This window comes from Colobus angolensis, unplaced genomic scaffold (assembly GCF_000951035.1).
Source record: "Colobus angolensis palliatus isolate OR3802 unplaced genomic scaffold, Cang.pa_1.0 Scaffold151, whole genome shotgun sequence".
NCBI lineage: Eukaryota > Metazoa > Chordata > Mammalia > Primates > Cercopithecidae > Colobus > Colobus angolensis.
The window spans coordinates 1,318,128-1,337,584 of NW_012114611.1; the positions used below are offsets into that span (position 1 = coordinate 1,318,128).

The following is a 19,457-nucleotide window of genomic DNA, read 5'->3' on the forward strand; positions in this document are numbered from 1 at the left end:
CTACACAGGATCTGGTGTCCTCTGGGGATGATGTTCCTGTTCATCTTCCCTGCCATGGGGAAGAGTTGCCCCTTGAATGGCTTCTGGCTCCCCAGAGCTTTGGACTGTTTCTTTTCTGACTTTTCTGCCCCCTCAGCTCTGCCAGCTGCTGACTAGATGTTTCTGGCAAGCTTGAGGCCTCTCCTGGGGTCCTCCGCCTGTGGCTTTGAGTGGAAGACATTCCCACAGCAGTTGAGACTGGAGTCTGCCTGTGGCCTGGTGCTGGGCCAAGCGAGGCCCAGAGAAGGCTGAGGGTGGGGGGAACATACTGTATTGGGTAGCTGAGACCTACTTCCCATTCTGTGACTATTTGGACTTTTTGGTGCCTGGGAGAAGATAATCTTAGTTCACGAGCAGAAGAAGCTTCCTTGAGCACCAGGAAAGATGTAAGGCAATGGAGGCCAGGAGCTGAATGTTTTCTATATTCACAGACCGTGGTGCTCCCAACCCATTGATAGGGCCCTTAGGAACTGTGTGAGTCTTTTTTCTCCCGGTCCCTGAGTGGGAAACCAGGAATTGCTGAACAAGCAAAAGGCTAATGTGTGAGGTACAGTGAAAGAGGGTATTGGCCTCAGTGTTACGAAACTGTGATTAGCAAAGATATATGAAAGTGAGAGAGAGAGAGAGAGAGAGAGAGAAAGTGTGTATATGTGTGTGTATGTGTGCTCATGCAAAATGACAGTGAGGGACGTGATATAGAACTGCAGGCAGGGGTACAGACCTGATGGGGGGCCTGGCACAAATGTCCAGTGCTTATAAGTGAGCACTGGAGGCCCGGGTGGGGGTGGGGTGCCCAGGCTTCCTGACAGTGGGGTAGAGACAGCCAAATGACATCATCAGCCTTTTCCCCTCCTGTCGTAGCAGCAGCCCTCATCCACCCCCAGGGCAAGCCTTCCCGGGGTTCTTTAGAGGGAGAGGACACCTGTGTGTGTAGTCAGTTGTAGCAGCAATCACAAGGGAAACAGCACAGGAGAGAACAGGAAAGGGATGGTTCCTGGCCTCAGTAACTGTGCTGTGGTGGCCCAAGTATGGCATCTGTAACTCATCTGTGAATCAGACATTGAAAGCCAAGCCACTGAGAAAGGTGTGGCCAAGCCTCTTCCTTTGTTTGGTGAATCCTTCACGGAAGGACAGAGTGGCAGGGGCTGCTTAGTACCCTTGTATGTGAGGGCAAGAATGACACCAATGGCAACCCTGAGCGCTACCTGCCACCCTAAGCCACCTACCACTCTGCATTCCTCCACAGGTCCCTTCTGTCACTCTCAGCTCTTCTGTCTTCTTTGTGTTTGTTTTTAAAGACAGGGTCTTGCTCTGTTGCCCAGGATGAAGTACAGCGACGTGATCATGACTCACAGAAGCTTCAGCTTCCAGGGCTCAAGTGATCCTCCTATCCTAGCCTCCCAAGTAGCTGGGAACACAGGCAGACACCCATGCCTGCCCATTTTATTTTATTTATTTATTTATTTATATTTTGAGACGGAGTCTAGCTCTGTCACCCAGGTACGATCTTGGCTCACTGCAACCTCTGCCTCCCATGCTCAAGCCATTCTGCCTCTGCCTCCCGAATAACTGGGACTACAGGCGTGTGCCACCACACCCAGCTAATGTTTGTATTTTTAGTAGAGACAGGGTTTTGCCATGTTGGCCAGGCTGGTCTCAAACTCATGGGCTCAAGTGATCTGCCTGTCTTGGCCTTCCAAAGTGCTGAGATTATAGACGTGAGCCACTGTGCCTGGCCTGCCTGTCCATTAAAAAAAATTTTTTTTTAGTAGAGACAGAGTCTAGCCTTATTGCCTGGGCTGGTCTTGAACTCCTAGGCTCAAGTGATCTCCTTAAGAATCCCAAAGTGGAGCCACTAGTACCCAGCCTTGTTTTCTTGATTAAGTCTTGCTGTAGTCATCTGAGGATGCTTTCATTGGGAGAAGGCCACAGAGCAGTTTATGACAGTCCCTGCTGCCTGCCCCCTCTACCTGGTGCCTGCCCCTCTGGCAGCTGGCCAGGAGCTAGGTCCAAAGCAGCGTGGTTCCCAGGCCTGGGGCCTCTTGGCAGTTGGCACACAAGTTAGAGGTCCTGGATGTGGTCCTTTGTTCCCAGGGAATAGCTCAGTGCCTGGCATTTTAGGCATGCCTGCCATCTGAACTGCAGCTTCTCTGGGTAGAGTTATGTGGAAGGATCCTTCCTGGATTTCTGGGAAGCGTTTGTCAGATTGTGGGTGCTTCAGGGTGGAAGGAACCCAGGGCAAGTTGGGGAGAGGAGGATCCTGCTTTAGTCACAGCCTGATCAGCCCCAGGGCTTGCAGAAGTTGGGTGTGCAGGAGTAGCAGATGGGAACTCAGGTTCTGGAGAGGGACAGGCTGGGAAGTGGGATTCCAGAGCCTCTCCAGCTCCTCTTTCCCTGGTTTGTATTGGTTTCTGTGCCTTGCCTAAGCACCCTTTAACCTCTCCTCAAAGTGTCAAGATCCCGAAATAGCAGTATAGACTCAGACAGGAAATGAGAAGGGGGTGGGGAGCTGGAGAGCAGACAGACAGGAAACGGGAGGCCTGTTGGCCCCCACAGAGGAAGCTAACTTCAGGCAGCTCCGGTGTCAGTCAGCTTCAGCCAGAGCCTGCTGCCAAATCTCAGCTGGGCCTGGTGTTGTAGCTCCAGAGTCTCTCCGTAGCTTGGGGTGTGGCTGGCCAACATGGCGCTGGTTTTCCAGCTGTTGGGGAGAAGAGGCCCCGCAAGGCAGTTTGGGCAGAGCTTTCCTATAAAGACCCCCAGAAATTCTGAAGGAGTAGAGCATTCTAGATTAGGGTTTCATCCTGGGCGTTTTATGTTTCTGCTATGGAATGAACCTGTCATATAACAGTTTCCCAGATTTGCCCTTGACTTTCATTCCAGGAATATCTCAGCCCAAAAGGACTGAAAGCAGAAGGGAAAATAATGCCCTGGGATATGGTCCCTAGGTGCTTTGTTGTCTACCTTCCTGGCTGAGGGGGGCGCACGTCCTCAGGTTGACTCGGAGTGGTCATAGACATCCTGGAGTTCCTGGAGTTCCTGATCATCCCCCATGCTTTTTCTGGTTCTGCCAAACTGAACATGACTAAATACAGAACTCCTGTACATCTGTGTTTGCTCACTGCTTTCCAAAACTCCTCTCCTTAAACTTGGTAGAGTGCTTTGCCCCAGGATACTTCTGTTCCAGAGCTCTCCTTGACTTTTCCTGCTGGTGTCTTGACAGGCTTCAGTCAGGTTGGAGACTTGCTGGCTTCGGTCAAGCACAACTCTGCACACGGGCCTGTGGTAAATGCTCTTGATACTTCCTAAATTCTTCCAACAAACACTGAGCAAGGACATGTGGAGGGATGCAGAAAATAATTGAGCCAGGGTCTGGCCCTTAAAGAGGGAGTATTTGAGAGCTTGTTTGTCTAAAGCACCTTCGTGATAAAGCAAGTGGTATTAGAAGGGCCTGTACTTTCCCCATCCCTGGCTTCCCTGCCTAGGGGAAGTCCATGACCGTGGATGGGTCTGTCATGGGTTTTGATCTTCAGAATTTTCCTAGCCTGGTGCTGGGTTCCAGGAGGAGGAGGTGTTGGATCAGAGGCATGTCACCCTCCTCATCCTTGACCCACTTTAGCAGACCCCTTCCACTGTGTTTCCTTTATCTGCAGGTGGGTGCGGGAGTTTCTGAATGATGAAAACAAAGGCCTGGATGTGCTGGTGGATTACCTGTCCTTTGCCCAGTGTTCTGTCATGTGAGTACCACCCCAGGGCTAAGGTTGGGGACCAGTTGGGGGAGGACATAGTTCTATTCTACTTTGATAAGGAAGGGTGAGAGTTCAACAATGAAGATGGAAATGGGAATCCTGGAAAGGAGGGAGTAGCCCAAGCAGTGGTGTGGAAGTAGGCAGGCAAGCCCAGAGATGTCTGGAGATCAGTGAAGAATGGCACTAGGCTGGAGTAGAAAATAAGATGCATTTTGGAGAACAGGAGAGAGAGATGGAAAGGGAGCTTGGAATCAGAACCCAAGGCATCCAGATGCCAAGCTGTGAGCAATCCAGGGAAGTGTCCTGGCTTCTGGTAGAGATGCCTTGGTGGGATCCATTCATCTTTGCAGAGTTGAGTCTTCCAGAAGCAACTTTGGGTTTCCAGACGTGAGAGGGTTACTCCAGGTCATTGTTGAAGAACCCAGGAACAGTAAGCATGACCTTTTGACCTGGATAGAAAAATGAAGTATTCAGGAGTCTTTTTCTAGCAGGCTTGGGGGCTTGGAGGCAGCCAGAAGTGAGTTAGCACAGAAAAGGTGGCCTGGTATAGTAGAAGGAATGAGAGCTCTTAAGTCAGACAAAGCTGAGTTTGGGTCTCAGTTCTGTTATTTACTATCTGTGTGACTTCAAAGCAAGTTTTTAATCTTCTTCTATGAAAGGAGATCCACATTCCAGGGTTGTTGTGAAAATTAGATGATGACATGTGTTAAAACACTTAGTATTGTTTGGAACAGACTAGGTCTGTATTGTGGTAGCAGATCTACTGTTAATTTCATTATTATTATTTAAAGTGGCATACCCTGCCACAATTACCTGAATATATGGAATTACATAATAAACATAATGACCAACACATTTAGACTTATACCTAGGACAGGTCAGCATTAGGGAGACCAGTCTTCCCGGTTTGCCCATGACTGTCCCTAGTTTTCCCCGGTGTCCCAGGAAACTCCTCCAGGACTCAGCCCTAACATTTTTTTGAGACAGGGTCTTGCTCAGTTGCCCGGGCTGGAGTGCAGTGGCACAATCTTGGCTCACTGCAGGCTTGACTTCCTGGGCTCAAGCAGTCCTCCTGCCTCAGTCCTGCCTCAGTCCTGCCTGAGTCCTGCTGAGTAGCTGGGACCACAGGTGTACACCACCATGCTTAGCTAACTTTTTGTGTGTTTTTAATAGGGATGGGGTTTCACTGTGCTGCCCAGGCTGGCCTCGAACTCCTGGGCTCAAGCAATCCAGCTTGCCTCGGCCTTCCAAAGTGCTGGGATTGCAGGTGTGAGCCACTGCTCCCAACCAGCTTCTACTTTTCTAACTACTGTCCTTGCCCCCTTGGCCATTCTTCTTTGTCCAGCAGGTCTTCAGAGTCATCTCCTTAGGAATTTGAACTGATGCTTCTACATTCAGTGCCTCTCTCACCTTTTCCAGGTTATCCTCTGTTAAAGCCAAGAGTGGCCCACTTTCATTCTTGTCTCAGCAGAAGTCATACCTCGTGTGATTCTCCTCTCTCTTAAAAAAATTCTTTTTATAGAAAGAAATGAAAAACATTTGATGAAATAATTTTTCTTTAAAAATTCAGAGCTTTTATAGTGAAAAATGTAGCTCATTTTTCCAAATAAGCCTATCTCTCTTACTTGAAAAGCAAACAAATTCCAGCTGCCCTAAACCAAGAGTACCCTGGAACCTCAGTATTGTAGTGTCCATGGCAGTACCTTTGACTCTGTTTTTAAAAAAGAAGAACTCTGTGTGGGGGAGAGAGTGTGTGTTTTGGAAAGGATTGAGAGGGAAAGGGTGAGGCCAAATAGAGTTTGAGTGAAGATACTTGTTTGTAAACTGCGTATACCAGTACAAGAGGATACAGTGTTGTTGCTGATGGAGTCAGTAAGCTGTTTCCCTGTCAGGAGATTCCTCTGATGTCTACTTGAGAGCCCCATTAAACACCTCCTGATCATGAGGACACTAAAGCCTGCTCCCACTTCCTTTGGAATATTCTGACATCTGTAGATATCCCTTCCTATTCCAGAAAGCCTCAACCTCTGTGCCTTTGACCCCATATCTGAGCAGAATGCTTCTTAGGGGAGAAGAACCTGTAGGAGATGCTCCCTTAGTCTTTAATGACCTACATGGAGGAAGAGGACAAGAAGGAGACAGACGGTTTCTCAGAGGGGTATATCCTGAAGTGAGGATGTATAAGAGAGGAGTCTCTATGAGTTTGTGATCTTGGCCATCTTCTTTGTCCTGGCCACACTGACAAACTGCTGACGGTTGACTGGGCGCAGTGGCTCACACGTAATCCCAGAGCTTTGGGAGGCCAAGATGAGAGATCGCTTGAGCCCAGGAGTTTTAAGACCAGCCTGCGCAACATAGCAAGACTCCATCTCTACAAGAAAATTTTTAAAAATTAGCCAGGCATGGTGGCACGCACCTATAGTCCCAGCTACTCGGGAGGCTGAGGCGGGAGGATTGCTTAAGCCCAGGAGTTAGAGGTTACAGTGAGCCACGACTGTTCCACTGCATTCCATCCTGGGCCACAGAGTGAACCCCTTTCTCTTAAAAAAAAACAAAAACATAATAATTGCTGATGGTGGAAGATATCTGGTTCCAGGATCAGGAAGTGACAAACCATTCAACTCCTGCAGAGGCTAGACTACAGGACCCTGGTCCACAATCTCAACTTATAATTTCTTCCCCTAGGGCAACTGAAGCCCAGGGAGCCTGTATGCCTGAAAAACCTAGAAACCTCAAGTAACCAGAACCATAGAGAACCTGGTCATTAAAACCCAGTGCTAAGATGGGGCAGTGGTGCTCCTCCAAACAATAAAGGACGGTCCCACTCTGGGTTTGCCAGAACCCCCTTTCCTTTCCATTCAGTCCTGCCATCCACAATCAACTGGACTCCTTCAAGGCACTGAAAGGCCCTTTGGTTGTTGGCATTTGCCGACTAGCAAGACCTGCAGTTGGCCCATTCCCCACCATTCCCTCTACGGGGCAGATTCTTCATGGGGGGCCACAGCTTCCTAGAGATGTTCCATCTAAGCTGAGAATGCAGAAAGACTGCCAGCTCCTGAGTGGCCCATGGGGAGGACACTCCTCCTGGAGTTTCCTGGCCAGTGGGGAGCAAAGGAGTTGGCCTCCATCAGCTTCCCATCTCCTTAGACTCCCCTCCTGGTTGCTGCCTGTGCTGCTTCTGCCGCTGTTCTGTGTTAATGGCTCTTCCAGCTAGGATCAGGTCTCTGCTGCCCAGTTCTGCTTTTTCTCCTTGCTACCCCTGCTTCTTGTTGCCCTGGAGGCCTGAAGGGTGGGGATGGGCTCGCGGGGGGCCTTGGCACTGAATTTCTCCTGCGTATGTGCCTGTGTGTGCGCACGTGTGTCCTTTCATGCTCCAGGTTTGACTTTGAGGGTCTGGAGAGTGGTGACGATGGTGCATTTGACAAACTCCGGTCCTGGAGCAGGTCCATCGAGGACCTGCAGCCACCCAGCGCCCTGTCGGCCCCCTTCACCAACAGCCTCGCTCGCTCTGCGCGCCAGTCTGTGCTCCGGTATGTGTGCTCTTGCTCTGCCCACCTGCCTCCCACCCTACCCTTCAGTGCAGGTCTCAGGTTCAGCGGTGAGTGCTCATGCTCCTCCCTCCACTCTTGCTTCCAGGCTCAGCTCTCTTGCCCTCTGCCTGCCAGTCTGTCTCTGGTCTGTCCTCTCTGTCTCCTTGACTCTGCCCAGCGGTCTGTCCTGGGTAAGTACATGGTCTCAGCTGCACTCACCCCACGTGGGGTTCCAGCTCTCCCCACTCCTCACCCCTCTCTGGGGGGGCCCTTCATTCCTCACTCACACTCTGCCATTCCTCCTGGGTCTCTTGAGCAGGGCACATCTCATACAGGTCCATGGCCTTCACTGGGTGATCCAGCTCCTACCGTCATTCTGTTTCCCTGTAGTTCTTCACTCTGCCCCTTCAGCTACTTGGAGACCAGCTCCCACCCAACCTGGCTGCCCCTTGCATTCCCTTCACCTCTTCTTTCAGGCCTTTTCTCTGTAAGGGTGCAACGTGCTCATTTGTCTGTCTGCGGTGTCTAAAAAGCTGTCCTGCCTGGAGGTAGGCGGATGGACTGGATGACTTCTCAGAGCCCCTTCTTACTCTGGGAGGCTTTCCTTTGGGTCCAATGGCCCTTTCCTTGGTTTCCATCTCTCTTGTGGCCATGCTTTTCTCCTAGTCTCCTTTGGGTTGTGTCCCTTGGACACTGTTGATTATTCTTGTCATGCATGAGCAGATACTACAGTGTCTCCTCCCTTTTCCATGAAACATCACTGAGAGGTTGGAGGGGTGGTGCAAAGCCAGACATAGCCCTGTGGCTCCACTAAAGCCTTTGGGGGTCGGCTCTGCCTTTTCTGTGATACAGAAGTGGGATGGGAGCCACGATGCTCTTGTCCCACAGATTGTGCAGCAGGTGCAGCAACTGGAAGTGGGTGGAGGGAATGCTCAGATGACTGTGTCTCTGGACCCATCTCAGGGACTAGGAAGGCCTACACAACTACTACTTGTATTTTGAAGGATCTCTAGGGTTGGGGCACTGGTTATAAAGCCGGGATCCTGAGTAGTTGCTGATAAAGGCCTACTGAAGGAGGTGAAAACAGGCTGACCACTCTACCTCCTGCACGCTGTCCCTCTTGGCTGTTAGTACAAGGTGCTATTCCCCATTTTTTGCCACTGCTAAGGAGCAGCCTGCTCTCTGGGTGATGGTGAGTGTCCCTAGATGCTTCACTGGCAGCCTCAGCTCCCACCTGACTACCTGGCCCATCTCCCCAGGTATAGCACTCTCCCTGGGCGCAGGGCGCTGAAGAACTCCCGCCTAGTGAGCCAGAAGGATGATGTCCACGTCTGTATCCTTTGTCTCAGAGCCATCATGAACTATCAGGTAAGGGGGAAGCACTAGTCATGGGTGCTCTACCTCTTCTGCCTCATCTGCAAAACCAGGAGAGCTAGGAGGGCACCAGCTTATAAAAGACAGGTTTGCTGGTGGGCCTATGGTCAAGGAGATCGGCTGGGCTCTCTCTTTCCCACCATCAAGGTCCCCTCCTTCTGTCCTTTCTCTTGTAGTACGGATTCAACCTGGTCATGTCCCACCCCCATGCCGTCAATGAGATTGCACTTAGCCTCAATAACAAGAATCCAAGGTGAGTTCCTTCCCTCCCCTTTCCTCCTCACTCTGTTCAGGGTTCTGGATATCTGTATTCCATGTATTCCTGACAAGTCCTGCCTAGCCTTGGAGTCCTGTCAGAGCCTTGGTTTGGACCCCCTCACCTCTGCTGGAGGAGAAGTATCCCTGGCTCTCCTCTAGTCTACACAGCTTAGTAAGGGAGCAAGCCCTCTTTCTCCCACCTCTCTCCTCACCACTGAGGCTTTCTCTACTCTCCACAAGGACTTACCCAGCCAGCGAACTGAGCTGTGTAGTTGTCAGGATGGGGAGCTAGGGTGTTAATCTTCCTTCTTCACCCCTTAGGACCAAAGCCCTTGTCTTAGAGCTTCTGGCAGCTGTGTGTTTGGTGCGAGGAGGTCACGAAATCATCCTTGCTGCCTTTGACAATTTCAAAGAGGTCAGTCTTTTGGCTTTGCGTGTGTGTGTGTGTGTGTTTGCAGGGGAGAAGGCAGGGAGCCAGGTAGGTAAGCACCATTTCCTGTGATCTGCAATGCTTTTTAACATTCCAGTGCTTGGCTAAGCAACCTCTCTCCTGGACTCCCACTGTTTTTAATACCAGAACTTTAGTCTTACTAGATCTTTGGACCAAGAAACCTCCTGATTGGCCAGCTAAAGATACCCTCAGCTAGCTGAGGGCTATAGTCTAATGGTCCTAGTTGGGTCCTGCATCCAGATCACCTAAGGAGCTTGTTAAAAGTACAGATCCCTGTGCTCTAGTTCAGACCCATTAGAGGCCTGAGTATATGTACTTAAGTGACACCTCAGATGGGAATCTGATGCGGTGAACCCATTGGTAGAACCCAAAGCACATGTGTTTGAAATGGGAGGAGAAGGTAAGCAAGGATGTCTCCTGGGTTGTTGGCTGTTATTGGTGAGGAGAGAAGGAACTCCTTTGTGGCATTTGCCCCAGCCTCTGGGCCTGCCTCTGAAACCCCTATCTACTTGAACACACGATTCTTCGACATCCAGCCACAGCTGGTGGTCCCACCCCTTCCTCTTCTTTGGACCTCTTCCCTAGCATCCATTGTTCAAGCCAGGAAATGGCTCTTCCTCCTTGAAGCCCAGAGGCTCAGAGGAGCCTCTAGACCCCTCTCAGAGAGGGCTTTCCTGTACACTGGCCCTTCCTCTGCATCCCCACTAGGACTGCAGCCTCCTGTCTTAGCCATGGCCTTCCTCCCTTCCTCCTTCTTTCCCTCCTCCTTTTAGTAACTTGGCAGCATCATATCCCTGTGTTTCTTCTTGACCTATCCCCAGAGGCACCTAAAGCCCAGCTTAAGGGCACAGGCTTTACTGAATTCCCTCAGCAGTTTGGTGGGGGCCACAGACCCAGAGCCACATTGTAGGTCCCAGTTTTCTTTCTTTTTTGAGATGGAGTCTCACTCTGTGGCCAGGCTGGAGTGCAGTGGCACAATCTCAGCTTGCCGCAACTTCCCCCTCCTGGGTTCAAGCAATTCTCCTGCCTCTGCCTCCCAAGTAGCTGGGACTACAGGCATATGCCACCATACCCGGCTAATTTTTGTATTTTTAGTAGAGATGGGGTTTCACCATGTTGCCCAGGCTGTTTTTGAACTCCTCACCTCAGGTAATCTGTCCATCTTGGCCTCCCAAAGTGCTGGGGTTATAGGCATGACCCACCGTGCCCGGCCCCAGGTTTTCTTTTATAGTGTCCAGAATGCTCTATTTCATATATAGAGTTGTGGTTAAGCTTGGTCTGAACCAGTCCTTTGCCATGATGTTCCTGGGAGCCAGAGCACAGGGGCTTGGGTTCTGCATAGAGCATTTCCTTTCACTGAGAAAGTTTGCTCATTCAGGTATGCAAGGAGCTGCACCGCTTTGAGAAGCTGATGGAATATTTCCGGAATGAGGACAGCAACATTGACTTCATGGTGAGGAACTGGGCCTGGGTCCAGCACCAGGGCTGTGTGTTCCTTGACAACAGCGGTGAGGCCAACAGTGTATCTTGATATTCCATGTAGAGCCCAGAATGATTCTATTCAGCAAATGCTTCTTGTCCACCTGCCCACCCCAGAGAGCTCTTAGAAACTTCAGGGCATCATTTGTCTATATCGGCTCTATCTCCTTTTCCTCTTTTCTGTGGCCTTTTTGTCCTTGAATTGGATCCTTTTTGAGCTGCCCTCCCTTTCCTAAGCTCTTCCTCTAGCTTCTCTTCCCCTCAGTGCAGGGTCTTCGGCTAGGTAAGGTTTCCTTGAGGAATACCTGCTGATGTACAAAGGAAATCAGAGAGCTATATCTTCACTTACATCTGTTTTTCATGTAATTTACTTGTCTTTATACACTGAATATTAAATGACTTTTTAAAAATTAAAATGCTCTTATTGCCCCCATAAAGGCTTAACTCTTTGACTCCCTGTAATTATCCACATGATGATGATATTCTAACAGCCGCCTATCCTCCTGGTCTCTTGGCTCTCATCTGCCCTTCCTGTTGCTGCTTCTCTGGGTCTCCTCTTCTTCAGGTGGCCTGCATGCAGTTCATCAACATCGTGGTGCACTCGGTGGAGGACATGAACTTCCGGGTCCACCTGCAGTATGAGTTTACCAAGCTGGGGCTAGAGGAGTTCCTGCAGGTGAGCTGGTTGGGGTCCTTGTAAGGTGAGGTGCATTGGGATCCGTTTAGCCATATCACAAATGATTTTTCTTTTATAAGTGCCTAGTCCTTGATGCTCCTGGGACCCTGCCTGTCTTCTGTGGCCTGGGACTCAGGACCTCTGCGATTAACTCCCCAGTCAGGCCACTCCATGGGGCGAGAATCTGACATGGCCTGCAGCAGGAACTCTTTGGGAAGTGGTGGCGAAGGGGGACGAGGACTAAGTCTTTCTCAGAAAGTTCCCCTGATGATCTGCCTGCTCCTACAACTACTACTACTCTCTGCTCTTCCCCCAGAAGTCAAGGCACACAGAGAGCGAGAAGCTACAGGTGCAGATTCAGGCATATCTGGACAACGTGTTTGACGTCGGGGGTTTGTTGGAGGATGCTGAGACCAAGAATGTAGCCCTGGAGAAGGTGGAAGAGTTGGAGGAGCATGTGTCCCATGTAGGTGGTCTTCCTTTGCCTGCCAGAGCCACTGTTGATGGAAGCTCAAGTTACCAGGAATCCTAAGCTGACCCATTGCCTCCAGATTGAGTCCCAGGGAGGCTTTAGAACCCACCAGGGCTCTCAAGAGCATACTCAGGCCTGAGCCACTGGGTCATCCACCAGTTGGAACACACACCGACCTCCAGGGCTGGGCATGTAGCGGCATTGGTCTTGAGACAGTCAGAGTGCGGCCTTTGTCTTATATCTGTTATTGAAATATAAGGGAGCCACCTGACTAAACTTTTAGCCTTTGTGGCCTTGTGTTGAGGAGTTGGACTCAGGTCTTGACTAGGGTTCAGGCTGTGCTGAGTGCCCAGGCTTTAGGGCCAGCACAGAACCTGCCCTTCCTGTTGTGCAGCTCACAGAGAAGCTTCTGGACCTAGAGAATGAAAACATGATGCGGGTGGCAGAGCTAGAGAAGCAGCTGCTGCAGCGGGAGAAGGAGCTAGAGAGCATCAAGGTACAAGTACTCTGGGAAGGCAGTCCCTGACTGATCCTGGGCTCCAGGGCCTTGGGGTTTTGCTTTTTTTCCCTGAGTCATATGAAGTTCTTTAGGATTTAGATCTTGATTCACCCTTGAGGTACTTAGGTCTGGGTGGGCTGATGATTTCACCCCATTTTTCTAGTTGGAGAGGAAAGCTGAAGCCAGTGTGAGCCAGACACACACATAAGAGGGTGGGAGCAGCTGGGGCACCCACGAGTATTCTGGAGTTCCAAGCCAGCCTCCTTCTACCAGCCTATCCCATTGATTTTTCTCCCGTCTACCCCCATGTTCCTCCCCAAGCCATGCTTAATGAGCAGGGGCAGAGGGACCAGATGCTTTGTGTATTAGGATGTCCACCAGGTATCCTAAATTGGCAGGGCAGGTGCTCTTCATATTTCATTCTCTCCTGTATTCTCACCTGACTTTTTGTTCATTATAAAGTCATGTCCCCATCCTACCTTCTCTTCCAGAAGAATATATGCTGGCTGTGTTGAGCTCAATATGTATCTGCCCAGCTTCTGCTAAGCATTGTACTGGGAGCTGTGGAGGATACAGAGGTGGTTAAAACAGGGTCTTGTTTATAGGGGGCTTCCAATGGAGCCATTATACAAGGTCAAGTGAAAGTAAAATAAAATAAGGCCCAAAGGGCTATGGAGAGAGCAGCTATTTTAGACCGGTGGTAGATTAAGGAGAGTTTCACAGGGGCAGCCTTTTTCCCTGGGCTTCGAGGGGTCCATGCAGTGAGAATTGGCTGGAGCAGAGAGGACACTTCAGGGTGCCAGCAGAGGGAGGAGGCAGCTTCTGCTTGCCTCTTTTGTTTTGCTGCCTTCCAGCTTCCTCATTCCCCAGCATGGGCTTCTGCTACTCTAAGCCTCTGAGTACACTCACAGAGACCCTAGTTAAGAGAACCCTGGGTAGGAATTCTCACTCTAGGGGCAATGACTATTCCTTCAGCCCACTTTTCCCTTAATGGTGCTGTCTGCCTGTCAGGAGACATACGAGAACACAAGCCACCAGGTACACACCCTGCGAAGGCTCATTAAAGAGAAGGAGGAGGCCTTCCAGCGTCGATGCCATTTGGAGCCAAGTGTCCGGGGCCTGGAGTCTGTGGGCAGTGAGGCCCTGGCCAGAGTAGGCCCTGCAGAGCTGAGTGAGGGCATGCCACCCTCTGACCTGGATCTTCTAGCTCCAGCTGCACCCCCTGAGGAGGTCCTGCCTCTTCCTCCACCACCAGCTCCGCCCTTGCCCCCTCCACCTCCCCCATTACCAGGTAACCACCACCCCTGGGAACCAGCAGGGGCAGCCTCTTTGTGGGGACCAAAACTGTAGTCAGCAGTGTCTTCCTCAGGGAGAAACTGGGAAAATGGCATCATCTGAGGACTAGGGGGATATAAAATCAGGGTGAGGGAGGGCTGGAATCTGAGAGAAGCACAGGGATGCCCAAAAGCAGATGTGGACCTGTTTTAAGGATCATAAAGATGTTGCTCCCAGTTCTTTGAAGACAGCCAAGGAGAGGCTTAGACTATAGCCATAGAAACTGGGTCAGAGACCAGCAACAACTGCCCTGCCAGAGTTAGAATTTCTGGGAGCAGCTTGAGCAGAGTTCACGTAGGCTCCTTCTCTGAGAGTTGTTTTTTTTTTTTAAACTCTCAGAGAAGGTGGGGCAGGCAGAGGGGAGGGAAGCCTATGAAGAGTCTGTTGACCCCTGGGTCACTGTATCTTTTCTTCTTTCCCCAGACAAGTGTCCCCCAGCCCCACCTCTCCCTGGTGCTGCACCCTCTGTGGTGTTGACAGTGGGCCTGTCAGGTGAGTGTCCCCAAGGCTCTGGGCAGGGCTGGTGGGACCAGGGGTGTGTGTCCTTGGCCCCTGTGTCACTGATCCTCCTTCCAAATTAGCCATTCGAATTAAGAAACCTATCAAGACCAAGTTCCGGCTGCCTGTCTTCAACTGGACAGCACTGAAACCCAACCAGATCAGTGGCACTGTCTTCAGCGAACTTGATGATGAGAAGATCTTGGAGGTAACAGGGCCTGGGGTCCAGAGGGGTAAGGTTGAGGGCTAGGGACCTGGTTGCCTTTTGAGGAGATCTGGTCTTAGAAAAGCCATCAGACAGGGTGAGGCCAGGCTCAGCTCTACAAACCCTTCATTCTTGAGTGTATATATATATTTCTAGTTGTGTCAATACTTTGTGTTTGTATTCAGGAAATATTCCAGAGTGACAGAGCTCTGGGCCAACGCTGGGTGGGCTATCAGGAGGTCCTCCACTAGTATGAGGCTACAGCATTTTCCCTGCTCATCTATTCCTGCCAGGACCTGGATCTAGATAAGTTTGAAGAATTATTCAAGACGAAAGCGCAGGGCCCTGCCCTTGACCTCATCTGCTCCAAGAACAAGACAGCACAAAAAGCTGCCAGCAAGGTGACTCTGTTGGAAGCCAATCGTGCCAAGAACCTGGCCATCACCCTACGCAAGGCTGGCCGCTCGGCGGAGGAGATCTGCAGGGCCATTCACACGTGAGGCTCCCACTGACCTAGCCCCTGGTCCCTAGTCTGTTGGCAACCCAGTTCTCCACCCAGGAGCCTGGGTTTCCCTAGATTCCAGGTCATCTGACAGAACTCCCTCATATCCCCCCAATCATCCACTGGCTTGGCTTGGCCAGAATTTACTGCATCTGTGCTGGCAGTTCAGCCCAGACCTTCACCCAAGGAGCTCTCAGTCTATTGGGAACAGTGCAGTAACACTGAGTGATACCACCAAGAAGGTAGAAGTATACAGGCAGCTTTGGGAGAATATGGAGGTTCATGTAGCTGAGCTTGGTGATGAATGAGGGAAGCCTTCCCAAAGGAGGTAATGTCTCAACTGGGACCTGAAGAAAATATATGAGTTAGTCCAGTTCAGGGCCTGGAGGGAGAAGCATAGTGCCTTGGGTACTAAAAATTGAATCTGGCTTTAGTGTAGGGAGAGGAGCAGGAGAAGGTAGAGTTGGTCAGAAGTCTTGCAGGCTGGGCCTCATAAGCCATGCTCAGGTGTTTGGACTTCACCCTAGGTACAGAGGGAGTACATTAAAGGGCTTATTAAACAGGAGCATGGAATGTTCCCCCAGGATCATTGCTGGTGCTGTGACAGATGAGGCAATGGGTCCTTTGCCTTTGGCTGTGTTCTGTGTACAGTCCCCTGTCCAGTCCTTCTAGGAGCTTGGAGAATAAAAGGGGTGAGGGAAAACGTGGAGAGATGTGAGAACTGACGTGGTCCCTTCCTCCTCCACAGGTTTGACTTGCAGACGCTACCCGTGGACTTCGTGGAGTGCCTGATGCGCTTCCTGCCCACAGAGGCTGAGGTAAAGCTGCTGCGGCAATATGAGCGTGAGCGGCAGCCCCTGGAGGAGTTGGCGGCTGAGGACCGCTTCATGCTGCTCTTCAGCAAGGTGGAACGGCTGACCCAGCGAATGGCTGGCATGGCCTTCCTGGGGAACTTCCAGGATAACCTGCAGATGCTTACACCGGTACAGCCCCCACCCAACTCATGGTCCTGGACAGCTGTCCCTCCACCCTCCATCTGCTAGTCACCTCCCCTGCCCTTCCAGTCCTTCTGACCCCTCCCTGTCTTTACCGCATCTCAGCCTGGGGTTACTTCAGTGTTCATATTGTCCTACAGCAACTCAATGCCATCATTGCGGCGTCCGCTTCCGTCAAGTCTTCACAGAAGCTGAAGCAGATGTTGGAGGTGGGAAGAGGTTGTGAACAGGGGTGCTTGGGGTTCTCGGGTCCTAGGTGGGGGCCTGGGGCTATACAGAGAGGAAGAAGGAGCCCTCAGGACCTGAGCCTGACCTGCCTCCCATGCATTCTTTGGACAGATCATACTTGCACTGGGGAACTACATGAACAGCAGCAAGCGGGGAGCTGTGTATGGCTTCAAGCTCCAGAGCCTGGATCTGGTAAGATGGTGAGGGCAGTGCGGGCCAGGAAGCCTGGGGGGCAGCAGTTGTGGAGCCAGAGTGCTTAGCTTTTATGCACTGCCGTGACCCCCCCTCTCCTAGCTGTTGGATACCAAGTCCACTGACCGGAAGATGACACTGCTCCATTTCATCGCCTTGACAGTGAAGGAGAAATACCCAGACCTGGCTAACTTCTGGCATGAGCTGCACTTTGTTGAGAAGGCTGCAGCAGGTGAGGAGAGCCTGGCTGGGTGGGCCTGCCCTCACATCCAGCCCAGGACAATCCCAGGAAGCTATGAGGAGAGGGAACACTTGGGTCCATTTGTTTCTGGCTTTTGTTATCTTCTTTCTGACCACTTCAAAGCTTTCCGCTGGAGCCTTAAGCAGGGGCCACTCCAGAGGGAGCCTTCCTCCAGGCGCCAGGCCTGGCCCATCCCAGCTCTTCCCAGCTAGGTACAGTGGGAGCAGGAGCAGGAACAGGAAGGGGAGCACTGACTCTTTACTCCCAAGTCCCTCAAGCTGGCCCCAGAGATCTTGCGTTTGTGTATGATGTATGTGAAGTGCTTAGAAAAAAATGATAAAGCCCTCTATAGACGTGAGGTAGCTGTTATTTCTGCCCCACCCATGAACACTAGGGCAGGCCTGAGGCAGTTTCATTGTGGAGACCAGCAGTCTCTGTGGCTTGCCTGCTTTTGTTTGCTGCTGTGTTCTTTGGGGCCACAAGCTCAGTTTCCATTCCATTCCCTCCCCCTGTGAGGGATCAGCTAGCTTGGTGTGTACTTCCTTATGTCCATACAGATATGTGAACCTGAGTGAGCCCATGCTGAGGGGGAGGGCCAGAGTTTGATATAGCTCTAGGCTGGGAGGTGGGCGTGCCAGGCCCTAGGCATCCTCAGCCAGGCTTTTGGTGACCAGTGTCCCTGGAGAACGTGCTGCTGGATGTGAAGGAGCTGGGCCGGGGCATGGAGCTGATTCGGCGTGAGTGCAGCATCCATGACAACAGCGTCCTCCGGAACTTCCTCAGTACCAATGAAGGCAAACTAGACAAGCTCCAGCGGGACGCCAAGACGGCTGAGGCAAGCACAGGGTGCAGGCGGGTGGGAGCAACCAGGGCCAAGACTCCAGGCCCCTCTAGGTGGCTCTAGTTCTATTTTTTTTTTTTTTTAATCAAGCAGCTGGCTGGCTGTATGTAGGGGGGAGAGTGCGCTTTGGGAGTGGCAGGCAGCTGCCTCTGGAGACTGGTACTCGGGAGCTTTGGGAGCCCCAGGTTCTCTCCAGCTCACAGAGGCCTGGGTGGTTGGTTTTCCTCCCTTTGGCCCTGTGCTCTGCTTTCCGCAGGCCACTCGTCCATGGTGTGGGAGCTGGGCTGCCCCTTCCCACCAGAGTGACTCGTTCTGCCCACCCCTTCCCCAGGAGGCCTACAATGCAGTTGTGCGCTACTTTGGTGAGAGTCCCAAGACTACACCTCCTTCTGTATTCTTCCCAGTATTTGTCCGATTCATTCGTTCTTACAAGGTAAGCTGCAGGTAGCTTTTTAAGAAGTTTGGTTGAAAGAAAACTGGCTGGGGGAGAGAAGCCTGGGCTTGAAGTATGGGCCTTTTCCGACTCCTCCTTTGAGTCCTGGGAAGGGAGCGATGCAAGCTGGCGACAGGCCTCTTAGCTGTGAACTGGTGGGCAGGGTGGGGCCCAGGACCTTCCTGTCATTGTTTGGGGCAGGAAGTGCCCCTCCAGAGGGTGGCCACCTGGAGTTAGCGGGTCCCACTGCCACCCACTCTCCACCTCAGCGTCAGCCCCTCCCCTCACAGCCTGTGAGCCTCACCCCTAGCCCCCACCCATCTTCCATGGCTCTTAGGAAGCAGAACAAGAGAATGAAGCCCGCAAGAAGCAGGAGGAGGTAATGCGGGAGAAGCAGCTGGCTCAGGAAGCCAAGAAACTGGATGCCAAGGTGGGTGGGACCAAGAGCTGGGGCCTGGAAGACGACAAGACAAAAGAGTGGGAACTGGGGGTCAGAAGGCTAGGGGAGATGAAAACTTGGAGTGGACAGACCACCCAGAGGGCCAGTGGGCTGGCATCCAGAGGGATGGAGGGAGGGCCTTTGGGGATTCCTAGCAGTGCACAAGCAGTGGCATCCTCAGACTGCACCTTGGGGCAGGAACCAGTCCCACATTAGGTCAGTGATGACTTTCTTCCCCCTCCACATTCTTGGCCCTAGACCCCATCCCAGCGGAACAAGTGGCAACAGCAGGAGTTAATAGCAGAGTTGAGGCGGCGCCAGGCCAAGGAACACCGGCCTGTTTATGAGGGGAAGGATGGTACCATCGAGGACATCATCACAGGTGGGGCCCTTTTTCACTCCCTGGGGCCTGGCCATTGCACCCAGCTCCCAAAGCTCAACCTAACTCCTTTGGGCTCTCCTCCCACCCCACCCCCCATGAGGCCTGACCACTGTGTCTCTCTCCTGGGCCACAGTGCTGAAGAGTGTCCCTTTCACGGCCCGTACTGCCAAGCGGGGCTCACGCTTCTTCTGTGATGCAGCCCACCATGATGAGTCAAACTGTTAGCCCCCAAGGCTGGGGCCCGACAGGTACTGGGCACCGCAGCTGCCCCCTCTGCATGCCCATCTCCCAGGATTCCTGCTGGAGACCACAGGCACCTCCTTTCCTGCATGATTTGCAATCACCCTCTGGCAGCCTCCCAGCGATGGGGACACATACTTCTTGCATGCCCCATGCTCTGAGACGTGTGGCATATCCCCTGCATGTGTCCTCAGGGAAGTGGTCTCTCCCCCACTAATGCTGTCCTGGCTTCTACTAAGACCCAGTGGGTAGGGAGTCGCCAGGCCAGTGTTGAGGACAGGCCAGAGCAGGCAGGACCAGGCCTACAGTTCTGATCTTTGAGGCTGAGGTTGAGGGTCCATTCCCAGGCCTAAGGAACCTTTCCCTAGGGTTTGGTTCTCTTACAAGAGCTCTGGTAGTAGC

General features: G+C 52.0%; 1 protein-coding gene across 3 annotated transcripts in view; it reads left to right on the forward strand.

Moving 5' to 3' along the window:
• FMNL3 (formin-like 3) overlaps window positions 1-19,457 on the forward strand; it is a 69,172-nt gene that overhangs the window by 41,464 nt on the left and 8,251 nt on the right. Inside the window, exons 5-26 of one of the 3 annotated variants that reach the window (XM_011936168.1) lie at window positions 3,690-3,773; window positions 7,163-7,315; window positions 8,575-8,683; window positions 8,866-8,942; window positions 9,269-9,362; window positions 10,777-10,851; window positions 11,443-11,553; window positions 11,870-12,019; window positions 12,420-12,521; window positions 13,536-13,815; window positions 14,283-14,351; window positions 14,441-14,565; window positions 14,856-15,058; window positions 15,813-16,047; window positions 16,200-16,268; window positions 16,399-16,479; window positions 16,582-16,711; window positions 17,395-17,555; window positions 17,893-17,994; window positions 18,332-18,424; window positions 18,692-18,815; window positions 18,949-19,063. In XM_011936168.1, coding sequence (XP_011791558.1) covers window positions 3,690-3,773; window positions 7,163-7,315; window positions 8,575-8,683; window positions 8,866-8,942; window positions 9,269-9,362; window positions 10,777-10,851; window positions 11,443-11,553; window positions 11,870-12,019; window positions 12,420-12,521; window positions 13,536-13,815; window positions 14,283-14,351; window positions 14,441-14,565; window positions 14,856-15,058; window positions 15,813-16,047; window positions 16,200-16,268; window positions 16,399-16,479; window positions 16,582-16,711; window positions 17,395-17,555; window positions 17,893-17,994; window positions 18,332-18,424; window positions 18,692-18,815; window positions 18,949-19,040 — 2,719 coding nt within the window. In that variant the 3' untranslated portion in view covers window positions 19,041-19,063. The remainder of the gene's footprint in view (window positions 1-3,689; window positions 3,774-7,162; window positions 7,316-8,574; window positions 8,684-8,865; window positions 8,943-9,268; window positions 9,363-10,776; window positions 10,852-11,442; window positions 11,554-11,869; window positions 12,020-12,419; window positions 12,522-13,535; window positions 13,816-14,282; window positions 14,352-14,440; window positions 14,566-14,855; window positions 15,059-15,812; window positions 16,048-16,199; window positions 16,269-16,398; window positions 16,480-16,581; window positions 16,712-17,394; window positions 17,556-17,892; window positions 17,995-18,331; window positions 18,425-18,691; window positions 18,816-18,948; window positions 19,064-19,457) is intronic. The other 2 variants (XM_011936169.1, XM_011936170.1) reach the window with 2 other exon arrangements.